The sequence below is a fragment of the Lichenostomus cassidix genome, chromosome 2, assembly GCF_008360975.1.
Source record: "Lichenostomus cassidix isolate B80296 chromosome 2, HeHo_3.0, whole genome shotgun sequence".
NCBI classification, from domain to species: Eukaryota; Metazoa; Chordata; class Aves; order Passeriformes; family Meliphagidae; genus Lichenostomus; species Lichenostomus cassidix.
Window position 1 is genome coordinate 102,247,993 of NC_139482.1, and position 21,508 is coordinate 102,269,500.

General features: G+C 37.2%; 1 protein-coding gene across 1 annotated transcript; it reads left to right on the forward strand.

The window, feature by feature from the left end:
- Positions 1-1,907: 1,907 nt before the first annotated feature.
- Positions 1,908-20,860, forward strand: AKAIN1 (A-kinase anchor inhibitor 1). The gene is made up of 2 exons (XM_085052610.1): positions 1,908-2,177; positions 17,614-20,860. The coding sequence occupies exons 1-2, from the start codon at positions 2,162-2,164 to the stop codon at positions 17,802-17,804; spliced, it is 207 nt and encodes a 68-aa protein (XP_084908736.1). The 5' UTR covers positions 1,908-2,161; the 3' UTR covers positions 17,805-20,860.
- Positions 20,861-21,508: the final 648 nt, after the last annotated feature.

Genomic DNA, 21,508 nt, shown 5'->3' on the forward strand with positions numbered 1-21,508 from the left:
GTTTGTTAATGAACTGTATTCTTTCATCAGAATGGTGTAGATTCTGTTACCAAGTTGCATATACCCACCTAGAATTTTACAGGTTACTTACAGACTTTCATATCACTGAATCGTATTTATTGTTTTGAAAATCTTTTAGCAAGTTCCTCCACCATCTCAAAACACAACCCCTTAGAAACATCCATATAACTTCTTTTGAGGATCTATGTAAATGAAATCCATTCAATAGTTGTTGGGGATTTTTGGTGGTTTTTTGGTTTTGGGGGTTTCTTTGGTTTTTTATTTGTTTGCTTGGTTGGTTTTTGGGGTTTTTTTGAGAAGTGGTTTAATATCTGTTTTTCATGACGGATAACTCTCCATTGAACACAGGCATCAAGCATTAGGGGCCACATAACAGATAACATCATCAAAATATCAGTGCAAGTTTCCTTACTGTCTTTCCAAATTATGGATCCATCCTGATTTTCTAAAGATTACAGGGTGTCCTTCACCTTTTTCTTCAGAATGCTGAATATTGCTGATTGCATTCTTTTCTGTATTTTATGTGGAATACTTTTACTAGAAATTCTTGTAATTGAGTTCTTAGGTACTCTGTTAGTTTTTGGATTTAAGGTGAATGAGAATAATGATAGGTGAAGAAATGTTAGAATAGAGATTTTTGAAGTCACATTCTTGAAGGGAACACCATTTCTGAGCAACCAGAGATGTGTTTATGTTCATTAATTCGGTTCATCTGAGAGAAATGAAACTGAATCCCTGAAATATAAGACAGAAAGGGAAACAAATGGCAATAAAGAAGCTGAAATTGCTAAGGAGAATGAAAAGGATATATATAAATTGGATACTAGAAATGTTAAGTGAAGATAAATCTGGAAGACATTCCCATGGAGAAATGATGTTACATGGTGTCAATAAAAAAGAAAAGAAAAAAAAACCTGTCGCCAGATGATTAGTTTGACTTTGACAGTGATGCAACTCTTTAGTTCAGGCAGAAGTATATAGGCAATATTATTTAAGGAGGTCAGTGCTTTCCTGTACCTGTAATTTAAGAATAAGGCCTTATTTTGAGACTTCACATATCCCAGGTTACTTGGAGGATTCTGTGTTTGTGAAATGCTTGACTAAAAAAAATGAAATGCGCTTGTGAGAATATCTTAGGTTATGAAACTGTGATTGGAAAATATATTGCAAATTGCAAAAATTTAAATGCAAACATTTATGCAATTTTTTTAAATGTATTTTCTCTAATTTGCGCTGATAAGGTTTTCAAAATCCCTCTTGCAAGTTAGGGTTTAAGAGGAGAGTTAGTTTTTCTAAATCTTGTCCTGTCTGGCTGTGTGTTTCTCACTTCTGTAGAAGTTCGGGGTCCGCAGGAAATCTGAGTATAGGTTCTATGAACAAAAGTAAGTTAAATCTGAAACAGAAAAGAAGGTGGTAAGTTTTAGATTGTCTTCGGCTGTTTGCCTTCATCTTCATTTTATTACCTATTCATTATTTTCTTTACTGTTTTGCCTTAATGTCATCTTTTATATGCCAAAACGTTCATAAAGTGCTCTTAAAGTGCTGCTGGTGGTGCAGTTGGGTTAATGGGCCTGTGAAATCAGAGTATAAATTCCTCAGTGTTTGAACTTTTAGAAGTGAAAATACTGTGACAAGCTACCATGTAGCTGGAGCCTATTATCAGGCTGCCAGCTTGCTGTGAAATCAGCGCACCCCAAAATGTCAGGCGGCGGGACTGTTTTCGAGAGCTAATTAGGAGCAATTAGCCAGTCTCCCTGCCGGGCAGATCGCTTTTGCCTTTCTCCCTTTTCGTCCTTCCCCCTGCTGCCAGTGAAGGGCAAGGAGTTACGGCGGTGATGGTTCCCTGGGAGAGAGAGTGTGTATGTGAGTGTGCGGTGTGTGTCCGTGCTGGCGCCCCGGCCCCCTCCCCGCCCCGCCGCATTGTGGAGGGAGGGACCGCGGCCGCCTCCGCCGCCGTGCGGGGCCGGGCGCTGTCCGTGGTGCTGATCCGGCGGGACGGCCGCTGGCCGAGGTGCTGATCCAGCGGGGCCGGGAGCTGTCCGAGGTGCTGAATCCCGCAGGGCCGAGCGCTGTCAGAGGTGCTGATCCGGCAGGGCCGGGAGCTGTCCGAGGTGCAGAGCCGTGCCGCTCGGGCGGCACCATGGTGTTCGCTCCAGGTAAGGGCAGCTGCATCCCGATCCCAGCCGGGTAGCCCAGCGGGAAGGCCCCGGCCGTGCCGGAGAGCTGCTGCGGGGAGGGGGTGATGGGTGAGCCAGAGCTGCCAGCGGGAAGAGGCAGGTAGGTTCGAAGAAGGAGGTTCAGCTTAGGATTTCTTTAGCTGTGGATCCAGAGGTTACGAGGGTCACCCTGTGGTTCTCATCAGGGACAGGAGCCTCCTATACAAGTGTGCAGGGGACTGTGCTTGTCAGTCTACACAAAAAGGGCACAAAGGGGGATGTGGCCTTGCGGTGACTGGAGAGTGAGTCCCCCTCTACATCCACACCCTTGGCTGCCAATAAGACCAACCCTGAAACTCATGGGGATACTTTACAAATTTCAATTCCTCTTTCCTCCCTACCCAAAACAAAATAAATATTTGAAAGGAAGAGAACAGAAAGTTTGTCCAGTCCAGTTTTTGCTGGAACAAAATTGAAGACTTCAGCACTTCATGTCTGATGTGAGATCTCAGTGTATGAGGGTGAAGAATCTCTAGTGCATAGTATACTTTTGTGGTTACCCATAAAAGAAACAAAACTACAGCAAATCTGTCTTGTATTTGTTACATTCTGTTTGGAAGTAGGCAGTTGGTTGTTCAGAAAGGCCTGAGAGGGATGAGAGGCCCAGTAGCTCCAGGACATAAATGTAAATCATGCATAATATATTCTGTAGTGAAATGATTTGAAAATAAATTTGTTAAAGATGTATAACACTCAGTAAAATAGTGGGTCAATAGAAAAGGGAAAGTAAATGCTGCAGCTTGACAATGAATAACTATTAATACCATTGTTTTGCAAAGCTATTGGAAGTTTTGTCTTCCTTGAAATTCTATATCCAATCTCTGAAAGGTTAAGACTCCAAAGCTTTACACTTTCATTAAAAAAAAATCTTGGGACTAACTTTGCTAACCAATACCATGTAATTTTTTTTAAGTAGTATTTCTTTTCAACAATCTTGTTAATATTTTCTATTTAACTGCTTGGTTGTTCTCTAATTTGATACATTCACTTACATTGTGTTCTGAAATTGGAACCAAGTTATTTATCTGAATAGAACCAGCCACTGCTCCTTGTAATACACTTCTCATTATTAGTGGCTCTTTTCTGAACTTTTGTCTGTCAGACTGTCACCATTAACTGCACAAGTTTTTGAAATGCTCTGTGGGACTGGAATACAGCAGGAAGAGATCACCTCTAAAATAATGAAAACATGCATGCTTTTTCTCCAAAGGCTGACAAAGAACAAACCCCAAATCTCATTAATAACTGCATGAATTGTTCTTTTCATGACTCTAATCCATAGAGGGGGAAAAATAAAATCCTCTGTCCAAAACGGTTTTGTGTAGTCTTTCTTCAGTTTTCATTTACTCAAAGAAAAGCCCATGGTTTGCTTGCAAATGTTTCCATAAAATACATAGGGCAACTAAATGAGAATTTGTAAAAGAGATGATAAAACAATCTATTGTATTGAGACAGAGCAAGCCTGAGTAGATTCCAATTTTTTATTGCTTTTCTTCCCTGCAAATCAGCTCTGCCCTGGCATTATCTCTTCTCCAGATATTAAAAAATAAAAAAAAAATGATAAGAGGTTTATACATCTTTGGCATCTTCATAATACTTAAGGACATATGATGTAAGAATACTATAAGTTTGCTGAGAAACTGAGTTTCATTTCTTGGGTCAACTTTCTGATTTTATCTCGTTGTGATGAATGACCTCAATTTTTGTTCCATTTATTTGTTGGAGTGTAAGGGGTGAGGAAGTAAAGGATTTATCTAACTGAAAATGGTTAGGGTCAGAATGATAAACATCCAGGATGGGGTGGAAAAAAGAAAACAAAGCAGCAATCAAGAGGAAATTCTCTTCCAAAACCAGAAAGTATGAAAGTTGTTTATATGACAGCAAAAATAAGATTTTGCAGATGGATAAGATGATGGTCTTTTTCTTTAAATCTTGGATATGTTATTTCAGGACTCTGAATTGATGGGCTATGTTTATTAACTCTTACATAGACGCAACTTATCAAGTTTAAACAGACTTTTAAAAAGGTGAAGCCTACTGACTGTTTACTGAGTAGATACTTTTGTGTTAATTTTCAATTCCCTAAATCTTTTATCTACTATTTTGAAAAAATAGTACAACAAACCAGCACAAAAACAATCAAACAACTCCAAAACAAGCCTGGATATTACTGAGATAGATAGATCAAAATTACTACAATATGGCCAGTGTTCCATGCCAAAATGGGACTTTCTGGCTCATTTTAGACAGCGTATTGCTATTTGTAGATATGCAAAAAGGTATTCTTCATATTCTTCATTTCTTCATTATCTTCTTTCCCATTTAAAATTAACATTGAGACTGTTCCAGAAAGAGGAACTGAGAACAGTACGTTTTCTCCTTACTTGGTTTAATTTGACTGGGGCTTCATTGCCCTGTCTCGTGCTGATTGATTAATGATATGCTGATGTATAGAAAATGCAGTCCAAACTCAATGAGATGTCTGGGCACTTATTTTTTCCTGGAGAATTCATGCATGTTCTGCCTTTACAGTGGGGGATGATACATGAAATTCATACAAGCTACACATTGCAAGGTTTAGCCTCTTTTCCTGAACCTAACTGCTTTAGGCAGTTTGAGAAGTAGATAAAAATGTGTTATTTTACATTGCATGTAAGGATGGATGTACATATGAGAATGCAGTATAGAAGCATGAAATGTCAAGGGTTAGGATTAAATAAAAAAGCAGAGTAGTCATCATTTTCGAATTGGCAGATTTTCTCACAAAGTTTTTCTTAGATTTTCTTTAGAAGATAGTGTATCCCAGAATTTTAAAAAATATAAATTCCAAATTAGCCTACAAAATGTTGATAATTATAAATAATTCCACAGATTAAATATGTGTCCTTGTGAGGTAGGAAATTAGGAGGTGTTAAAACATGTATTTGTTCTAACACATTAGAAAAACTACAGAATACAGTAAGTTTTTCTCTGATAGCATATCATTAGTTTACAAAGGTGTGATCACTGCGAATATCAGCATTTACCAGATTTAACAGTAACTTCAAATGTTATTAATCAAACTACTTTGCAGACTTTCGCTTACTTTTTCAGAAATTACCTTGGGCATATTCCATGCTTCTTTTCAACCCTAAAATATTTTTCTAGCGCAAAGGTAAAAATAATACTTTACTCATTATTTGTCTGAACAAGAACAATACAGAGGTGTTTTTCTTGCTTCAAGAACTTTTTCTGATGCTATTTTGCACAAATCACTCAAACACTTAGGCTTTTGCCCTTTCTTGTATGTACTGATATCGCACAGCCCTGGCTTGCCTTTTTAAAATTAGCTCAGGAATAAAGTTTGAAGCCTGTTAAGAATATCTGAGCTACCCAAAGGGTTTTCTAGGCAGATCTCACTAGACTACAATTTCAGTGATTGTTTTAGTATATTTTGAGAATTTTACCTTACTACTCTGTAAAACCATAAATAAGCAAATTCTAGTCTCATCATTACAGGCCTTCATTGTTTCATCCAGTACAAAGCAGTGTTTGAGTATGTTTGTGCCTTTTCTCTTTTTTAGTGTGTGTGGTTTATTTTAGAAAGGAATCCATTCTGAACTGAATACCTCAAGAAAGATTGGAACATTTACACTGACAGCTTATTTCAGGTCAAACACTCCCTTTCTTTAAGCTTGTGTCTGCTTTGAATTGTATGATTTCATCTTTCAGGTGAATCTTGTTATTTATCTGTGTAATTTGAAGAATTTCTTTTACCTGACAGTTTCTCCATAACTGGAAACTCAGATGCTTTACTCAACAACCTGTAGTCCTAAAAGAAGGAGGAGGATGTAGAATTAATTTTTGTATCAATATTTTTGTGTTAAAAAATGTGTGAACACAAAGTTTAAAGATAGACATTAGAGAAGTCAGAATATTCACTGTTCAGCGCCTTTTTTGTGCAATAGCAACACCAGTAGCTTTTCAAAGAGCTTTTCAGCAGTGCAGCTGTTCTTAAAATTTTTAAGCTGGGAGCAGCACAGCAGACTTGCATAATGACACTGAAGATCAGAAGCGCATCCTGTACCAAACATTTTAGGAATCTCATTACGCTGCAATTGAAGACATAGCAGCTGCACACTGAAACAGATGCGCTTACTGGTCTGAATAGTCCTGGTCTTTTCCAGTGGAAAAGCTGGGGTAGCAACAACCTGTTGTGTTGCAGAATGTGAAGGCATGAAATTTCTTGACAGAATTTTTCCTTTTTTGATTATAGTTTTACAGGTACTATTGCAGATCCCTGTCCACAATGCCCAGATCAAGACAGTATGGAAGGGCATGTTTATGAATACTCAAATTGCTACCAATAACTTCTTTGAGGGTAACCTGTTGTGGGATATCTACACTGTTTGCTGAGCGTGGTACTCTGACACTCAGTTTTGAAATGTCTTTCACCCATGAGAACAAGGCAGGACACAATCCTTGTCCTTATTAACTGCTGTGCTACATTCTGCTAATGCTCTGAGTTCTGCAGCCCCCAGAATCCCTCCTACAAGATGTAAAAATATATATGTGTAGATATCAGATTTTTATTTGATAGCTTAATGTTGACAAAGTCCACGTGAAGGACAGAATTTGAAAGTGAAAAACAAAACTATTTGCCAGCCTCACACAGTCTGATACAATGGGGGCTTTGTCCAGTATTTTTTATGGCTGGTAGCGAGTGTGAAGGCCAGTTGCCACCCAGAAGAGTCTGAATGTATTTAGAGCTCTCAACAATAGTTCAAAGTGTTTGCCACCTGGTAGGAGGAAATCTTTTAGGAGGAAATTCCTTATTCTTTTTTGCTGAGGAAAAAATATTTCTTGTGCTGACCTCTTTCCAGTGATGCATTGATCTTTCCCCTGCTGTGAAACTCCACTAGCAGATCTCATTAGAGAGGTGAAAGCAGGTTAGTTCATAGATTTTAGAAATGACATGAAACTAGCAAGCTTAAAAAATAATCAACAGTCCTAGGTGTAATCTTTCTTTAAAGAATGAATCAACATAGTGTAAAAAAAAAAAGCACAGAATTTATTTTTTCAAATTATTTTTAAAAGAACTGAAGGCTTGAATAAGTGAGGCTGGCACCTTTCACTTCCATGTCACTGGATTGAATCCTCTTCAGGTTAGGTGTGAGAATTCTGTTATCACAGTGGCTGTGTATGGCCTATATTGAAGGAGTTGTTCATAGTTTAGGGATAGTGGTAATAAGTGATACAGTCATTATTAACATCCTTACTGGAACTGTTTATTGAGCAGGAAAGTCAAATGGCAAATGTAGAAAAGGAATGAGTTACCCTGACCTCTAGAGTTTGTCCCTCTAAGTCATTATTCTTGTAAGTGAATTGTTCTCTTATACTTGTTATAGACATAAATAGTATCACTCCAATATTACAAGCTTTATTGTGCTGATGGAAATAAATGCCCTTACTGTAAAGTAAAGTGAAAGGTAGCTTTATTTCTATACTTCCAATCTTGTCTATTGAAGATTTTGTTAAGGACATAATACATCGTATTATGTTACAAATACTAGGTTAAGCAAAAATTATTTGCAAGCAATGTATTTATGATTTATTTATAGGCTTTGTGAAATTTTTTTTTGTGTTGCCCATCTGCATTGTGTTTTTTACATAGTAACTTGAAAGTTTCTACAGAACTTTAGTGGATGTCAATTGGAGCAGAGTCTTTACTGATGTTAGCAGAAATTAAAAGGTGACCTTAATAGCCATAAAATGCTTCTGACTCTTTTAGAATGCCTTGCCAGGGAAGTCAGGGCAGGTGAGCTCTGTGCTGCTGTCTGCCCTTGCAAATCCTGTGATCGTGTTATCAGAAGATGCTGTCTTCTTTCTTCATGAGTGGTTGAAATTTTCTGCCTGAAGAAGTAAATTGAGCCATATTCTACTCAGGTATTTCTCTAATGGTGAGGCAGATGTAATCTCCTGTGGATTACTTGCATTTGCTTCACTTTGTAGTATGCATATTTGATAGAATGACCCTGTATTTTCTGTCTTTGGGCAGTGAATCCACTCATGATTTATCAGTACAAGGGGTTGCATATCCATTACTGCTTCTGTTAAATACTTGCAGATTGACATTATATTTTGTCTTGAAGTAAGTTTTCTTAATAGAGCATAAAATATTTCTCTGGGAAGGCAGAGAATCAGTTCCAAGAGTGGAAAACAGCATGTGATTACATCCTGTTACAAAGAGAGATTCTGTCAAGATTGCAGGTATCAAATAAAAAAACAAAACAAAAAAAGGGTTTTGCCCTTTCAAGGTGCCTTTTAGGGTTATATTATTTATTTACTTTCTCTCATGATTTTGTATATATACATATATGTGTGTATACCTGAGGGAATGGCCTGAAGTTGTGTCAGGGGAGGTTTAGGCTGGATATTAGGAAAAGGTTCTTCATCCAGGGGGTGATCACGGCACTGGATCAGGTGCCCCAGGGAAGTGGTCATGGCACCAAGCCCAACAGAGTTCAAAAGTATTTGGACAACTCTCAGGCACATGGTGTGACTCTTCGGGATTGTCCTGAGCAGAGCAGGAGTTGGACCCAATGATCCTTGTGGCTCCCTTCCAACTCAGGATATTTTGGGATTCTACATATGTACGTATATACACATGTATATATAAAATCTCAGCCTCAGTTGCTAATAGCTGTATTTGCAGCTTTCATACTCCACTCACATTCTAAAATAAGCAGGAAAATTTTTTTGTACTGCAGTGTGTAAATAAGCAGGAAATTTTTTTTGTACTGCAGTGTGTGTGCAAATTTATAACTTTTGGGGAAGGTGGCTTTTTTCTGGACGTTTTTGTTGTGGGGTTTGGAGTTTATTTTAGAGCTAGAGAAGGGCTCTGCTTCACCTGACATTTGGCCAATTTCTGACTCTGAATAATCTGGTATAAATTAAAATATATCTAAAATGTAGCAGGATGTTTTCAACGGTTTGCTGGCTTTTTACAGGTTATGTAACCTCTTCCCTATTTTCCACATTTAAAGAAGAAATTCAGGTTCAGGTACTGTAAATTTTAATTAACGTGTACATAGTTCTTTAAGGCCAAAACCCACAAAAAATTGCAGAAATATAACTTGCCTTTTGCCTGTGCTATACAATGGTGGATACAGAAAACCTTCTAACACAAAAGCTGTGTTTCAATGGGAATCAAAATGAGCTTTTTGATTCAGATTCAGAAGTCCTGCATAAATGTTATCTAGATTTCTGTGCTTAATGTTTTCTTTTTGATAGGAGTCTCTGAGCACCTGAACTGTAGAAAATAGAAGGCAGAGGGGGTCAGGTGATGAGTGGTGTCCCTCAGGGCCTCATCCTGGGATCAGTGCTCTTTGATACCTTCATCAATGACGTGGAACAGTGTGTTGAAGTGATGTGGTGAAGTGACAGAAAACCTCAGCAGGTTTGCAGATGACATGAAGATGAGTGGTGCAGTTGGCACAGCAGAAGAATGGGATGCTTTCCAGAGGGATTTTGCAAACTTGAGAATTTCATGAAGTTACCAAAGTTCAAGTGGGTTGGAGCAATCCCAGACATGAGCACAGACTGGAAGAATAACGCATTGAACACAGCTCCAATGAGAAGGTCTTGGGGCTTCTGGTGGATGAAAAACTGGATGTGAGCCAGCAAGGTGCACTTACTGCCCAGACAGCCAACCATATTGTGGGCTACATCAAAAGCAGCATGGCCAGTGGGTCAAGGGAGGTGGTTCCCCCACTGCCCTCTGGTGAGATCCCACCTGGAGAGCTGCATCCACCTCTGGGGTCCTCAACACAAGAATATGGACCTGTTAGAGTGGGCTCAGAGAAGGGAAACAAAGATGACTGGGGGCTGGAGCACCTCTCCAGTGAAAGCAGTTTGAGAGAGTTGGGGTTGTTCAGCCTGGAGAAGGGAAGACTTTGGGGAGATTTTTGGGTAGCCTTTCAATGCATAAAAAGGGCTTAGAAAAAATAACAAGGATGACTCCTTACATGGGCAGATGGTGATAAAACAAGGGGAAATGGTTTTAAACTAAAAGAGGGAAGATTTAGATTAGATGTTGGGAAGAAATTCTTCACTGTGAGGATGGTGAGGTACTGGAACAGCTTGCCCAGAGAAATTGTGGATGCCCTGTGGCAGGGTGTTTGGAATTAGATGATCTTTATTCTTCCTTCTAACCCAAATCAATATATGATTCTGTGATATAGGTCAACTGTATCTGTGCCATTGGACCTCTCCCTCCTTGGAAGAATCACAGTTTTTGATGTAGAGAGGTTTCTTATTTTAGTATTCGAAATGTGTTCTCTGAAAGAAGTAGGAAAATTGTGCAGATGAAGAGAATATAAATTTTTCATTAACTTTGAAGCAGCTGGTCCCAGATGCTCTTTAGGGACTATCTTATTTTTAATACACTGAACTCCAGCCTAAGACTTAAAAACTCTGGTAAATTAATCTTAGTTTACAGTATTGAATCCAGAAATTTTCCTTTTGTGACCAAAATCTGAATGTTGCATTTATGGGTTTGGGTGTGGCAAATTGTCAGTGACTAATATTTTGAACTACATTCAGTCTTCAAAGCTGAAAAGACACAGTCCTTAAAGAGTGAATTTATTGCTCTATGTGAAAATACCTAGAAAGTATATAGATTGAAGTGTATAATCTGGTTTTAGTTAATATTATTGAACTATAGCAAGAAATCTTACTAAACCATTGAAAAGTGCTTAGGAATAGATAGGTCTCAGCAATCTCTCAATCTAAAGAATTCATTTTGAGTGGCATATTTCAAATAGTATGAAATAACTTGCTGGAGTCTTTAAAAAGATAGCTTTATATAGCAAAAAACCCCAGAGATTTCCAGATATTCTTATCTCTTAAGAAAGAGGAAAAACTCAGTGGAAAAAAGAATTATAAATCCTCAGCTGAGATATAGCTAATGTCTGGATAAAAAGGTACAGTGAAGTATTACTCTGGAGATATTAGTATGTCCTTTGATACAGCTTATCTGCATTTCTGCTCTTCTCTTTTGCCCTTACATTCCTCCCCCATTTGTGTTCAGAGTAGGATTATTTCAGCTTAATTCTTAAAATTTGTTTTGAAGAGCAAATAGTCTGTGCTGGCTCCCTTCATGATACAATTCCTCTTCCATGCTGGTTGAACAGCAGGAATTGGGGAGTGAAGTTAGCACAGAAAATAAAACTGAACTGAACCTTAACTTTTCTAGTGAAAGTGAACGTTACAATCCTCTGCACACAGCAGGTTAGGGAATTGGAAAAACACGATTCTGCATTAAAATACTTTTAGCATTTCTGATATGTTCAGTGTCCTCCCTTCTTCCTCAAGGAATTAGGGTGAATATTGTTGCCTCCTGATGCTTGACAGCTATTAGTCAGGACCTCACCAGGCTCCTTTTTAGGGCATGGGAAATTGTACTGGACAGAATTAACTCTAATGCAGTTAAGAATGTGCTTTACGTGCTTTTTTTTTTTCCTTTTCTTTTTTTAAAGATTAAATTTGCAGCTTCTTTGTAGGACTTTTTCACGAGGTCTCTGAGCTGCCATCATTACTGACATTGAGACAAATTGAGTCTCTAATCCTGTAAATAGCTTAATGACTCTCATGCATAAAGTTGGTTTGTGCACATGTGTTGGAAAGCCTTCAGCCCTGGCTGATTGCCGTGTTCATTCATTCTGGATGTAATTAACATGACTCATCAACATTTCCTGATTATGGATCTCTTCTTGAAATTAGGCTTCTTGTGCTGAAATCCCAGCACCAACCTCTAAAGCAAATCAAAGGAGGAGATTTTTTTTTAACCACTTCAATTCACAGGTTACAAAATATTCACCAGAGGATGCTCACCTGGAATTTCCATGCTGAGATGGCCAACAGGATGGAGAGATATGTCACTGCCTAATGCCAAAGGAAAGTTAAAGATCTGAACTTGGTTTCTTGTAGAAGAATGTCAATCTTGATACAAAGAATGTTACTGTTAGTTATTACAACATAAACACATATGTTATGTCATTACAAGCTTGTCAGGTTCTGTAAGTTTTTTAAATATCTACACTTTATAAACACAATTTAAGTAAGAATATGCAGCTTTTTTCTGTATATACAGCTCCCACTTATCCACACTGGATTTTCTGATGAAGTCTAGTCATCACGGTCTTCTCTGCTTATATTTGTATCCATTAAAAATTTTCATTTGTACTATCAGTTGGATTATAAAAATTACAGTAATAATTTTCAAGAGAATTGAAATAGATTTTCCAGAGATCAGTATTTTTGTTGAATTATAATCAATTTTTATTTAAAAAAATTAATTCTAATCTTGCAGTGATGCAGGAAATAGCAGAATCATTAACTATTGCAATCCAAAACAATATATTGATAAAACTAATGGTAAATTTTTAGTTAAAGACTATACCTGCTTAATCTTATGTAAATGTGAAGAAAAGGATATTTTCTTCTTGGCTTTTCAGCGTCAGAATTGTTGCATAAATTTAAATTGCAGCTAACAGGGGAATGCATTTTGGGTAATTCTCAGTTCAAAATTGATCAGAAGTTTGTTTAGGGGGATGTGATTTTTATTCTTAGTTTTAGATACGGTTAAGCTCAAAGCAGTTTACACAACCTACAGGAAGAATAAATGTCAAAAACTTTGATGAGTGATGAACTAAAAGGTCTTTAATTCCCCACAGTTTATTGACAGCATTAGTGGACCTGCATCTTTGCAAGATCATGCCTGTGGTAGTTTAGCTGCATGATAGTATTCCAAACAATCCTATGAAAAAGTACAGTAGAGAACTTAGGTGTTGATTCAAACAAATTACCCATTATTGAGTGTTACTTATTAGGAGTGTTTATAAGGTGTAATAAATTTAACTTGTAGCAAGCTGAAAGGAAAAAAGCCACAGGGGATATCAACAGAAAGTGCAGAAGACTACTTTGATTGCAGTCTGGAAAGGAAGTGACTCAGGATACTTTGAAGAAAGTGAAGTGTATAAATGAGAAAAGGCTCATGTGCAGTCAGAGTGAAGTTCTTAAACCTTTAATATGCTCCATGATTTTCCACTGTAGCTATTTTTTCCCAATGTATGCCTTTCTAGGTGTGTTCCATAATCTAGAAACATCTCAGGGGATGTAAAGTCTTCCACACAAGGTGCTCTTGGACTTAAAATAATATTAGTTCTATTAAATGAAATGAGTGCTTGGAATTTACTTCAAATATTTTTATTCTTTTTCCAAACTGCTGCCATATTTTCCTTCATGGGGAACATCCTCAAGCAAGCCAATTTCAAGACACTGATACATGGCACTAGTTTTAGGTTGAAGTGGAATATGTGACTAATTCCTGCAGCCAGTCAAAGATTTTGATGTTTTTTGGATCTCTCAAAGTGTACTTTGGATTGCAGAACCAGACCAGAGTTTGAAAGTTACTGAGCTGAGTTAGTTGGTATAAAATTTACCAACTAAAGTACAAGGCAATGAAAACACGCTAAAGAAACTTCATCATGTGTTGGTGATAAAATTGCTGCCTTGCCTTTAACATCACTTAACCCAAATATTTCAGTTCTCTATTAACAGAATTGGGGTGCTGGGTATGAGGGGTGAGCATCTAAAGATAGAAAACAAGTAGAGATTTTCTAACATCAGGAGAAAAAATGTATTCTTTAGGCAAGGATAACTAATAGACAGAATTTGTTTGTCATGTTGTTCAAATTTTTCCCAGAAATTATTTCAAGTGACCTATTTGCCATGGAATTTTAACTTAACTAGGTATACTTCAAATCTTAAAAAATGGTAGAAACAATTAATTTTTATCTTATCATGCTAATAACTCTTATTTTGATTAGCTAAACACCAAATACTTAGACATTTGGAGAAATGTCTTTTTTTCACCTGATTGAAAATATGCAGTTCTTAAAGTGCCTAATTAATTCTATAGGTGCTCAAATTTCTGCCTTGCTGTCCACAACAGTCTGTGTTTCAGCAAGGCGGGGATGGATATGTTCCAGCTCAGCCCCTTTGGGATTCTTGCATGAGTCATCTCTGCTTTCCTTAGTCAGTCCCTTTCTTCTTGCTCAGAGTAGGTCCAGCATATCAATAAATAAATGAGCTTCTCAGAAAACAACTAGCTAACTGCTCTCATTGAAATGAATAATTGGAAGAAGATGATGGAGTGGGGGTGCTTTTTGGGAGATTGCTGTTTATTCCCTCAGGAAAAAAAAAAAAAAAAAAAAAAGTTTTGGATTTATGGCAGCCTAACCAGCTAAAATCAAAGGAATGCAGAAGGTTTATGTTGGAAGGGACCTTTGTAGGTGAACTTGTCCAACTCCTGCTCAAGCAGGGTCATCTAGAACCATTTGCCTGGATCATGGCCTGTTGGGCCAGCTGTAATCAATATCTTACACCCAGGGGAGCTGGATGTTCGTGTTTGACTGCTTGACATCTCTGGCAGTCCAGCTCCTACAAAGAATGGTTCCAACACAGGCTCAGACCTGGGTCAAACACAGTGTCAGATATCACCCTCCAAAGTAACTATTATTTCACTTGCTTGCTAATTTAGATGGTCCATGTAAACTGCTAATGAGCTCATTGGTCGCACCAACCCAGGCCAACAGCTTTGTCTCTCTCTGAGTCTGAAGCGAATTAGCTGTTGTTATCTGGATTGCTATCGCCTTAACTATGTTACACAAATATAAAATAAGTTTATTTGAACTGCCTTATTTCTTTTCTGGGCACACCTAAACCTTCAGAGGCTGGGCAGAAGTAGTCCAGAGGTTTTGCGTTCTCTGTTCTTGATTATCTCAGCAAATAAAAGAATCGTCTAATGAGTTAGAGCTGGGCAGACGTAATCCATATCTCACATGTCTGTGTAGTGCTTTCAGACAGGCTTTGCTCCTAAATAAACAACTGGAAAATCCAGAGAGAAATTTACTAGGAAACTCAGGTTTTTTTTAACTGAGTGTTGTGATGGATGACCTTTCTAAAGTAAAAATATTTAAAAATCAAATTTTGTAGATTAATTGGCAAGGACCAAATAAATAATGAAGCATCCCTTAGGAGAGAAAACTGAGTAATTTTCAACAGCAATATACTTAATGGCAGTATGTTTTCAACAATAAATTCCAGGGTTTGTGGTTTTCGGGGATTAGCAAATTTTTCACATTTCACATAACCTCATTGTCTATTCCAACATACTCATTTGTGCTTAGAATTTTGAGTTTTCCATCCTTTTGTTAATACAATATCTTCTGAACATCAGCTGTGTTGACTGATCTTTTTCAGCCAAGCAAGAAGACTAATTCATTGTGTGATTAAAAGTGAGTTCATATTTGACTAGTAAAAATTATCTGTACAGTATGCATTAAGTAATGTTTAATCCTATCCAAAAAAACCCCTCTTTCAAGTGCTGAGGAGTGGAAAAAACTGAATCAGGGGAGCTGACTGTGCCAAGAATTCAAGTGATTCTTTTCAGTCAGCTTTCCCAGTTTAAAACATGTTTTCTAAGTTTTCATTGTTTTTAACCTCTTACTTGTAGACAAACTTTCTCATCTCAGTAGTTGCAGTGTTTTTTTTTTAAATGATTAATTTTCAAAAGCATTATTCCCAGTTCTATTTTGCTTTTAGCCAGAACGTATATTATATGAACAAAAACCAAAAAGCCCTCCAGTTTTTAGTCCCTTTTATATATTGAAAGGCCACAAAAAGATCTCTCCAGAACCTTGTCTTCTCCTGGCTGAACAACCCCAGCTCTCTCAGCCTGTCTTCACAGGAGAGTTTTGTGAGCCTCTGATCATCTTGGCCCTCCTCTGGCCATGCTCCAGTGGGTCCATGTCTTTACAGTGGTGAGGACCCTGTTGGACACAGTATTCCAGAGTCCAAAGGGAGCAGAGCAAGGGGTAGAATCACCTCCCTTGCCTCTTGGCCATGCTCTTTTTGTAAAGACCAGCATACAATTGGCTTTCTAGGCCACAAGCCATCTCTTTTCCACCTTTTTGTCTCCCAGCATCCCCAAGCACTTCCCCAAATTCTGCTCATAATAAGTTTACCACCCAGTCTGCATTGACATCAGGCATTGCCTTGACCCAGGTGCAGGACCTTGTCTCTTCCCTCAAGCATGTATCATCCTAGTAGCATATTCCCTTAGGAAACAAGTGATTATCCTTTTGTTTGTATCCTAAGTTTCCTTGAAAATAATTCTGAAAGAGCATTGGGAATTTATCACAATTTCAGATATGGACCTCTCATAAAAGCACCTGGCCTTTAATTTACTCTGTTTGATTTCTCTCAGGACACAATTCTTAATATACATCATTAAAACAGACAGTAAACTACAAATCCTATTTAATGAAATACTTAAGTGTAACAGTCAATTAAGAAAGAACTGAGATGAGTATCTTTAAAACCTTTAAAATCAAATCTAGTGATGTCAAAAAGCACCTAGGCTAAGCATTTCAATTAGCAACTGATTTCCTATATGCCAGTAGGTGTACGTCAGAATTATTTTTTTTAATCAGTATCAGCTTTGACTATTACAGAGCATTCTTTATTGTCCGAATTACCATTTATGTTAGGAGTCAAAATACTTCCAATGAGAAACCTCTTAACATAAACTACTCTTCTTCATTACCAGATGTCACACTACAGTACTTCATTGTTCTCCAGATTTTAACACTAGCAAAACAAGGAAGTTTCACATAAAAACGTATATTTGTTAGGTTGCTATAGAAAATGTTTTCTGTTCCACCTACAGCAATCTGAACCCTTTTTAATATTTTGCAGATATTTTTGAAAATCTTTCTAAGGGTTAATAAACTGCACTAAATAAAATTTTGTACCTTGAAGTCAATTGGAATTTGATGGATGAGGGCTTTCAGTCTGAAGTAAAAGTAAAAAGAAATGTTAATGAAGCAGTGTTTTTTTCTGTGTGGTGGTGAGGGAATACATGCCAGGCTTGCAAAATAAAGTCTTCCCTCTTGAGAAGCACAGCTCAAGTCAAAAAGGATGTGATTCACAGCTGGATGAGAAAACCTTCCTTTCCTATCTTACTGTGAAATGCATCTGTGCTTGTTTCAGCTGTGAAGTCACAGCTGTCCCCAGAGCTGGGGAGTGGGTAATAATTTGAGCTGCATGACTCAAAGTCTCCCCCTTCACTCAGTCCTGTGGCGCTGAGCATGCAGAGGCACTTTCCACCCTAATTCATCATCTTCTGTATTGGCAGATTTTCTATGTAATAAACTGTCCCCAAGCATGCTGTGATTTTGTTCCCTCTCTCATCCTCTTTTTCTGTCCTTTGTATTTTCACAGAGCAGCCCCAAGTTCTTAGTTCCCTTTCTTTCTTGTTTGGCTCTGGCAGGTGAGAAGCCAGGGACAGAGCAAGATGAAGTTAAGCTGCAGATCGCCAGCAAGCAGATTGTGCAGACTGCTATCCTCCGAGCAGTGCAGCAAGTTTCTCAGGAGAGCCAGCAAAAGGAGAAGCGAACAAACAGTGGTACAAGCCTCCAACTAGAAAGAGGAAAACTAACCAAGAAGCATGAAAAGAAGTAAAGGAGCAGATTGGGGTTTTTCGACTCCAGTCTGCAGTGTTTTCAGCCTTCTCTTCAGTATCAGCTGTATTGCTAGTGCAATGCTACTGCTGTAAAGCAAACCAAAGTATTATCACACCTAGACATAGGGTAAAACTGCAATAGTCCTCAGCTGAGAAATATTAAGTGCATTAGATGAATGACTCCATATTTATGCAGTGCCTCTTAACAGAAAAAATAACCATAGCTGTAAAAGTAGTTTCAAGCACAAGCTCTTATGATCTGAGCTTATTCTCAAAAGCTTGTTGCCAGTGCACTTTCATGCTAAGTTCTGCGTGCAACATTGACGTCAGTTCAGCTGGATGGACTCTCCTTTGCGTTACTGGGTTCACTGAAGCTGTCTTCGCTGAAGAAACTGTTTACTGTCGGGTGTAGCAGAATGCTTTCAGGTTCCCCTGAAAACATGGGTTTGTATTTTGCTTTGATTAGACATGAACCATGTGAAATGGCAGCATAAAATGGATTTGGTAAGTTCTGTGAACCAGTTTATTTTTTCATCTTGGGGGAAAAAAAAAGAAAAAAAAAGCCATCCAGTAAGACTGCAGTGACTGTGATCTATGACTATGATCATATACCTATGATCTATGTCTTTTTTTAGAAGTACTGAAGTTTTAGTCTACTTATTGAAGTACTTCTATACTTCTGCATAAAAATCACCTGTGCCTCAACTATTCCTATTAATTTTCTTGGTATTGAAAGAAAAGGAACTGATGTGATTATAAGGATTTCGCCAGTGTTTTCTTAAATTTTGCCACTTTGCTGTGTCTTGATTTATAGATAGTGAAGACTGAAGTGTCTTTAAAAAGGGGTTGAATTTATTAATATCTTTAAGGATAAAAATATGCTGTATCTGAATTCTGTCATGGTAGGTAATTCTCACCTGCTGGGTGTAAAGTAACTTTAGATATTTGCAGTTGTTATATAGATTCACTTTAAATAGCACTGCGTGAAGCTGGTAATACAGAGCTTATCCTTTTATTCTATATAGCTGAAGAAATCCATGATGTTTCTGAAAATACAAATTAAATAAATGTACCCTTTACTTTTATGCTCCCTTTATATAATGATGATTGCACTATTATACATCTGAAATGAATAACAGTATATTTAACTCTAGAAATGGCTTGTAGTTCTGCTTCAAATGAATTCCTGTATTAATACACCTGGAAAATACAGAGAAGAAGATGCACTGCAAAACTTTCTTAATTGCTTTTCTACTCAGCTAGATCATCCTCAAAGAGACTGTGGGTTAAATAATTGGCTATTACTTACTGTGTCCTGTTGCTTGTGTTAAATAATTTTGAAACTCCTTCTCCTGGACAGAGGCTTAGTCACAAATAACCACGTACTGTAATATTAAGTTTTTGTAATCTGCTTGGTTTCTTTCTTTTTTTTTTAACAGCACTGCCTCATACAAAATAATGATTTAACTCAATCTTCTTTCACTTAAAAATGCAAAGAAAAATTCAACATGATTAAAAGTGGTCCAATTCATTTAGTAATGAAAATTGACTTGGATTGCAAATTTACAGGTGTTTCACTTCTACAGACACTGGGTGAAATTTTCCAGTCAAGCAGACTTTGAAAGGTGGAAGTAGTTGGGTCTTGAGGTGTGTTGTAATAGTATTTTTTTCAGTTCCCCTTTGTTTGGGAAATAACACTTTTCTAAGCACTCTTTGCATCTTTGCGCTCTGAGAGCCTAAGAGAACTGATCATGAATAAAGGCTCAGTTCTAAGGCTGATGAGCAGGCAAGTCTGGTGGATGAGAGGGAGCAAACCTGTTGAAGAAAAGGTAATGCAAAATGGTGCTTGCCAGGGATTCACCTACAATGTTGCAGGTAGGAGAGATACAGTACATTTCCATTTTTTGGAAATTATTTTATTTTTTAATGCTTTTTGTCCCCAAGCATTTGAAATATGTTTGGGTTTGGAGGTTTTGGGTTTTGTTTTTTTTTAATGTTTCTGGTAATTATGTTAATAATCACTATGTAGTTTTGAAACTGTTTGTTTGTATGTCATATTTTTTTAAAATCATTTCAGAAAAAGAAGAATTTCAAAACCTAATGAATCTGGGCCTTTTCCACTTCTTCTTATGAGCTTAATCTACTCCTCTTCTCTCTATGTGCTTCTACAATATCCCTTTACTGGCCCTTTACTACTGTCCTAGTCCTATTAGGCACACCATTATGCAGCTGTTTAACAGTCATGTCCACCACTATCAGAATACCAATGCCATCAGAAATCTAATATCTTGGAAAATCAAAAATGGTAGGAAGTCCTGGCTTATTATGTGCTTACTAAATGATGAAAATGGGTATTTTTGGTATCTTCACTTATAGATTACATTTTCTGGACAAAATACAGACTATGGAAATTATAACAGATGTGATGCAGGTCTTAGTAAAAATAAAATAAGAGTTCTTAAAGAAACTCTTAATACCTTATATGTCTCTGATTTCTCTTGTCAGAAGAGGGAAAGCAACTTTCAGATTCACTAGACAAACCCATGAAGCAAAATGTGCTCATGAGATTTGTAGTAATGAATGCATTATTAATCACAAAAAAATAACATCTTAGAAGTACAAGACAATCAAAAATGTATCTATAGGAATTTAAAACAAACTCACCACTTATTAGCACTTATAGTGGTAAGTAAAAGGTTGTACAAATATGTGAAATTATATTTATCACAACTCTGAAAGAATAGAAGAACTGTGTGTCTTTGGCTATCCTTCACTATGCTTGCTATATTTTCATTCAGGTTATCACAATTTTATTGCCATACTTTCACTCTTCTTTGTAAGGTTAATAAAGCAGGAATGCCAAAATGGATGTTCACATGGTCACAGCAGAATGTTGTAACAGATTACTACATGCCACTGTACATCAAGTTTTTGTTCTGTGTGGTTACACTGGAAATCCCTGCTCTAAAATAAAGAAAACCAACAACTGTGACTTGGAAACAGCCATATTAATTTTATCATTTCAGAAAAATAAAAGCATTCTGTGATAATGTAATTATGAGTTGGAAATTCTTGGATGTTTATTCAATAGCAAACAACCACCTAAAAACCTTGCTGTCTCTACTCAAGTAATGTATGATAATTCTTTTTTCTGGTGACATTTTTTAAGTGTCTCAGATTGTAGCATGTCTAGAATAGTAAGTATATAAAATTGCTATGTAACTATTCTCATTATAACTACCATGAAAAATGCTGCAGTTGTTATTTAAGTGTGCGCCAAAATCTGTCATAATTGAAGGCTTTTCTTTAAAAAAATTTTAATCTCAATTAGTGGAAAATATAAGAGGAAATAGAATAAATTTTTGAATTTATCCATTCAGGTCTGAGAAGAAATTAAATGAATGAAAACCTGACTCTTGACATAACCTAATTTTTCTCAATGGGCTCCTGCAACACAGGGATCAAGTTGGCAAAAGGGTTTGTGGGACTGAGGGGGAGAACCTGAGCTATTGTAAACATCTTCTTCACCCCTTCATCAAGGAGAGAGCAGCAGCACTGATGGAGCCTGGTTTCTAATGAATGGGGTTTCTCTTTATTAGGTTTTGGTGCCTCATGGTAAGGTCTAGCAGAATTTTTTACCTATTTCGTGTTTTCCAGAACCAAGGGGGCCTCTGAGGCCTAATAGGTTTTTAATTTGTGGTGT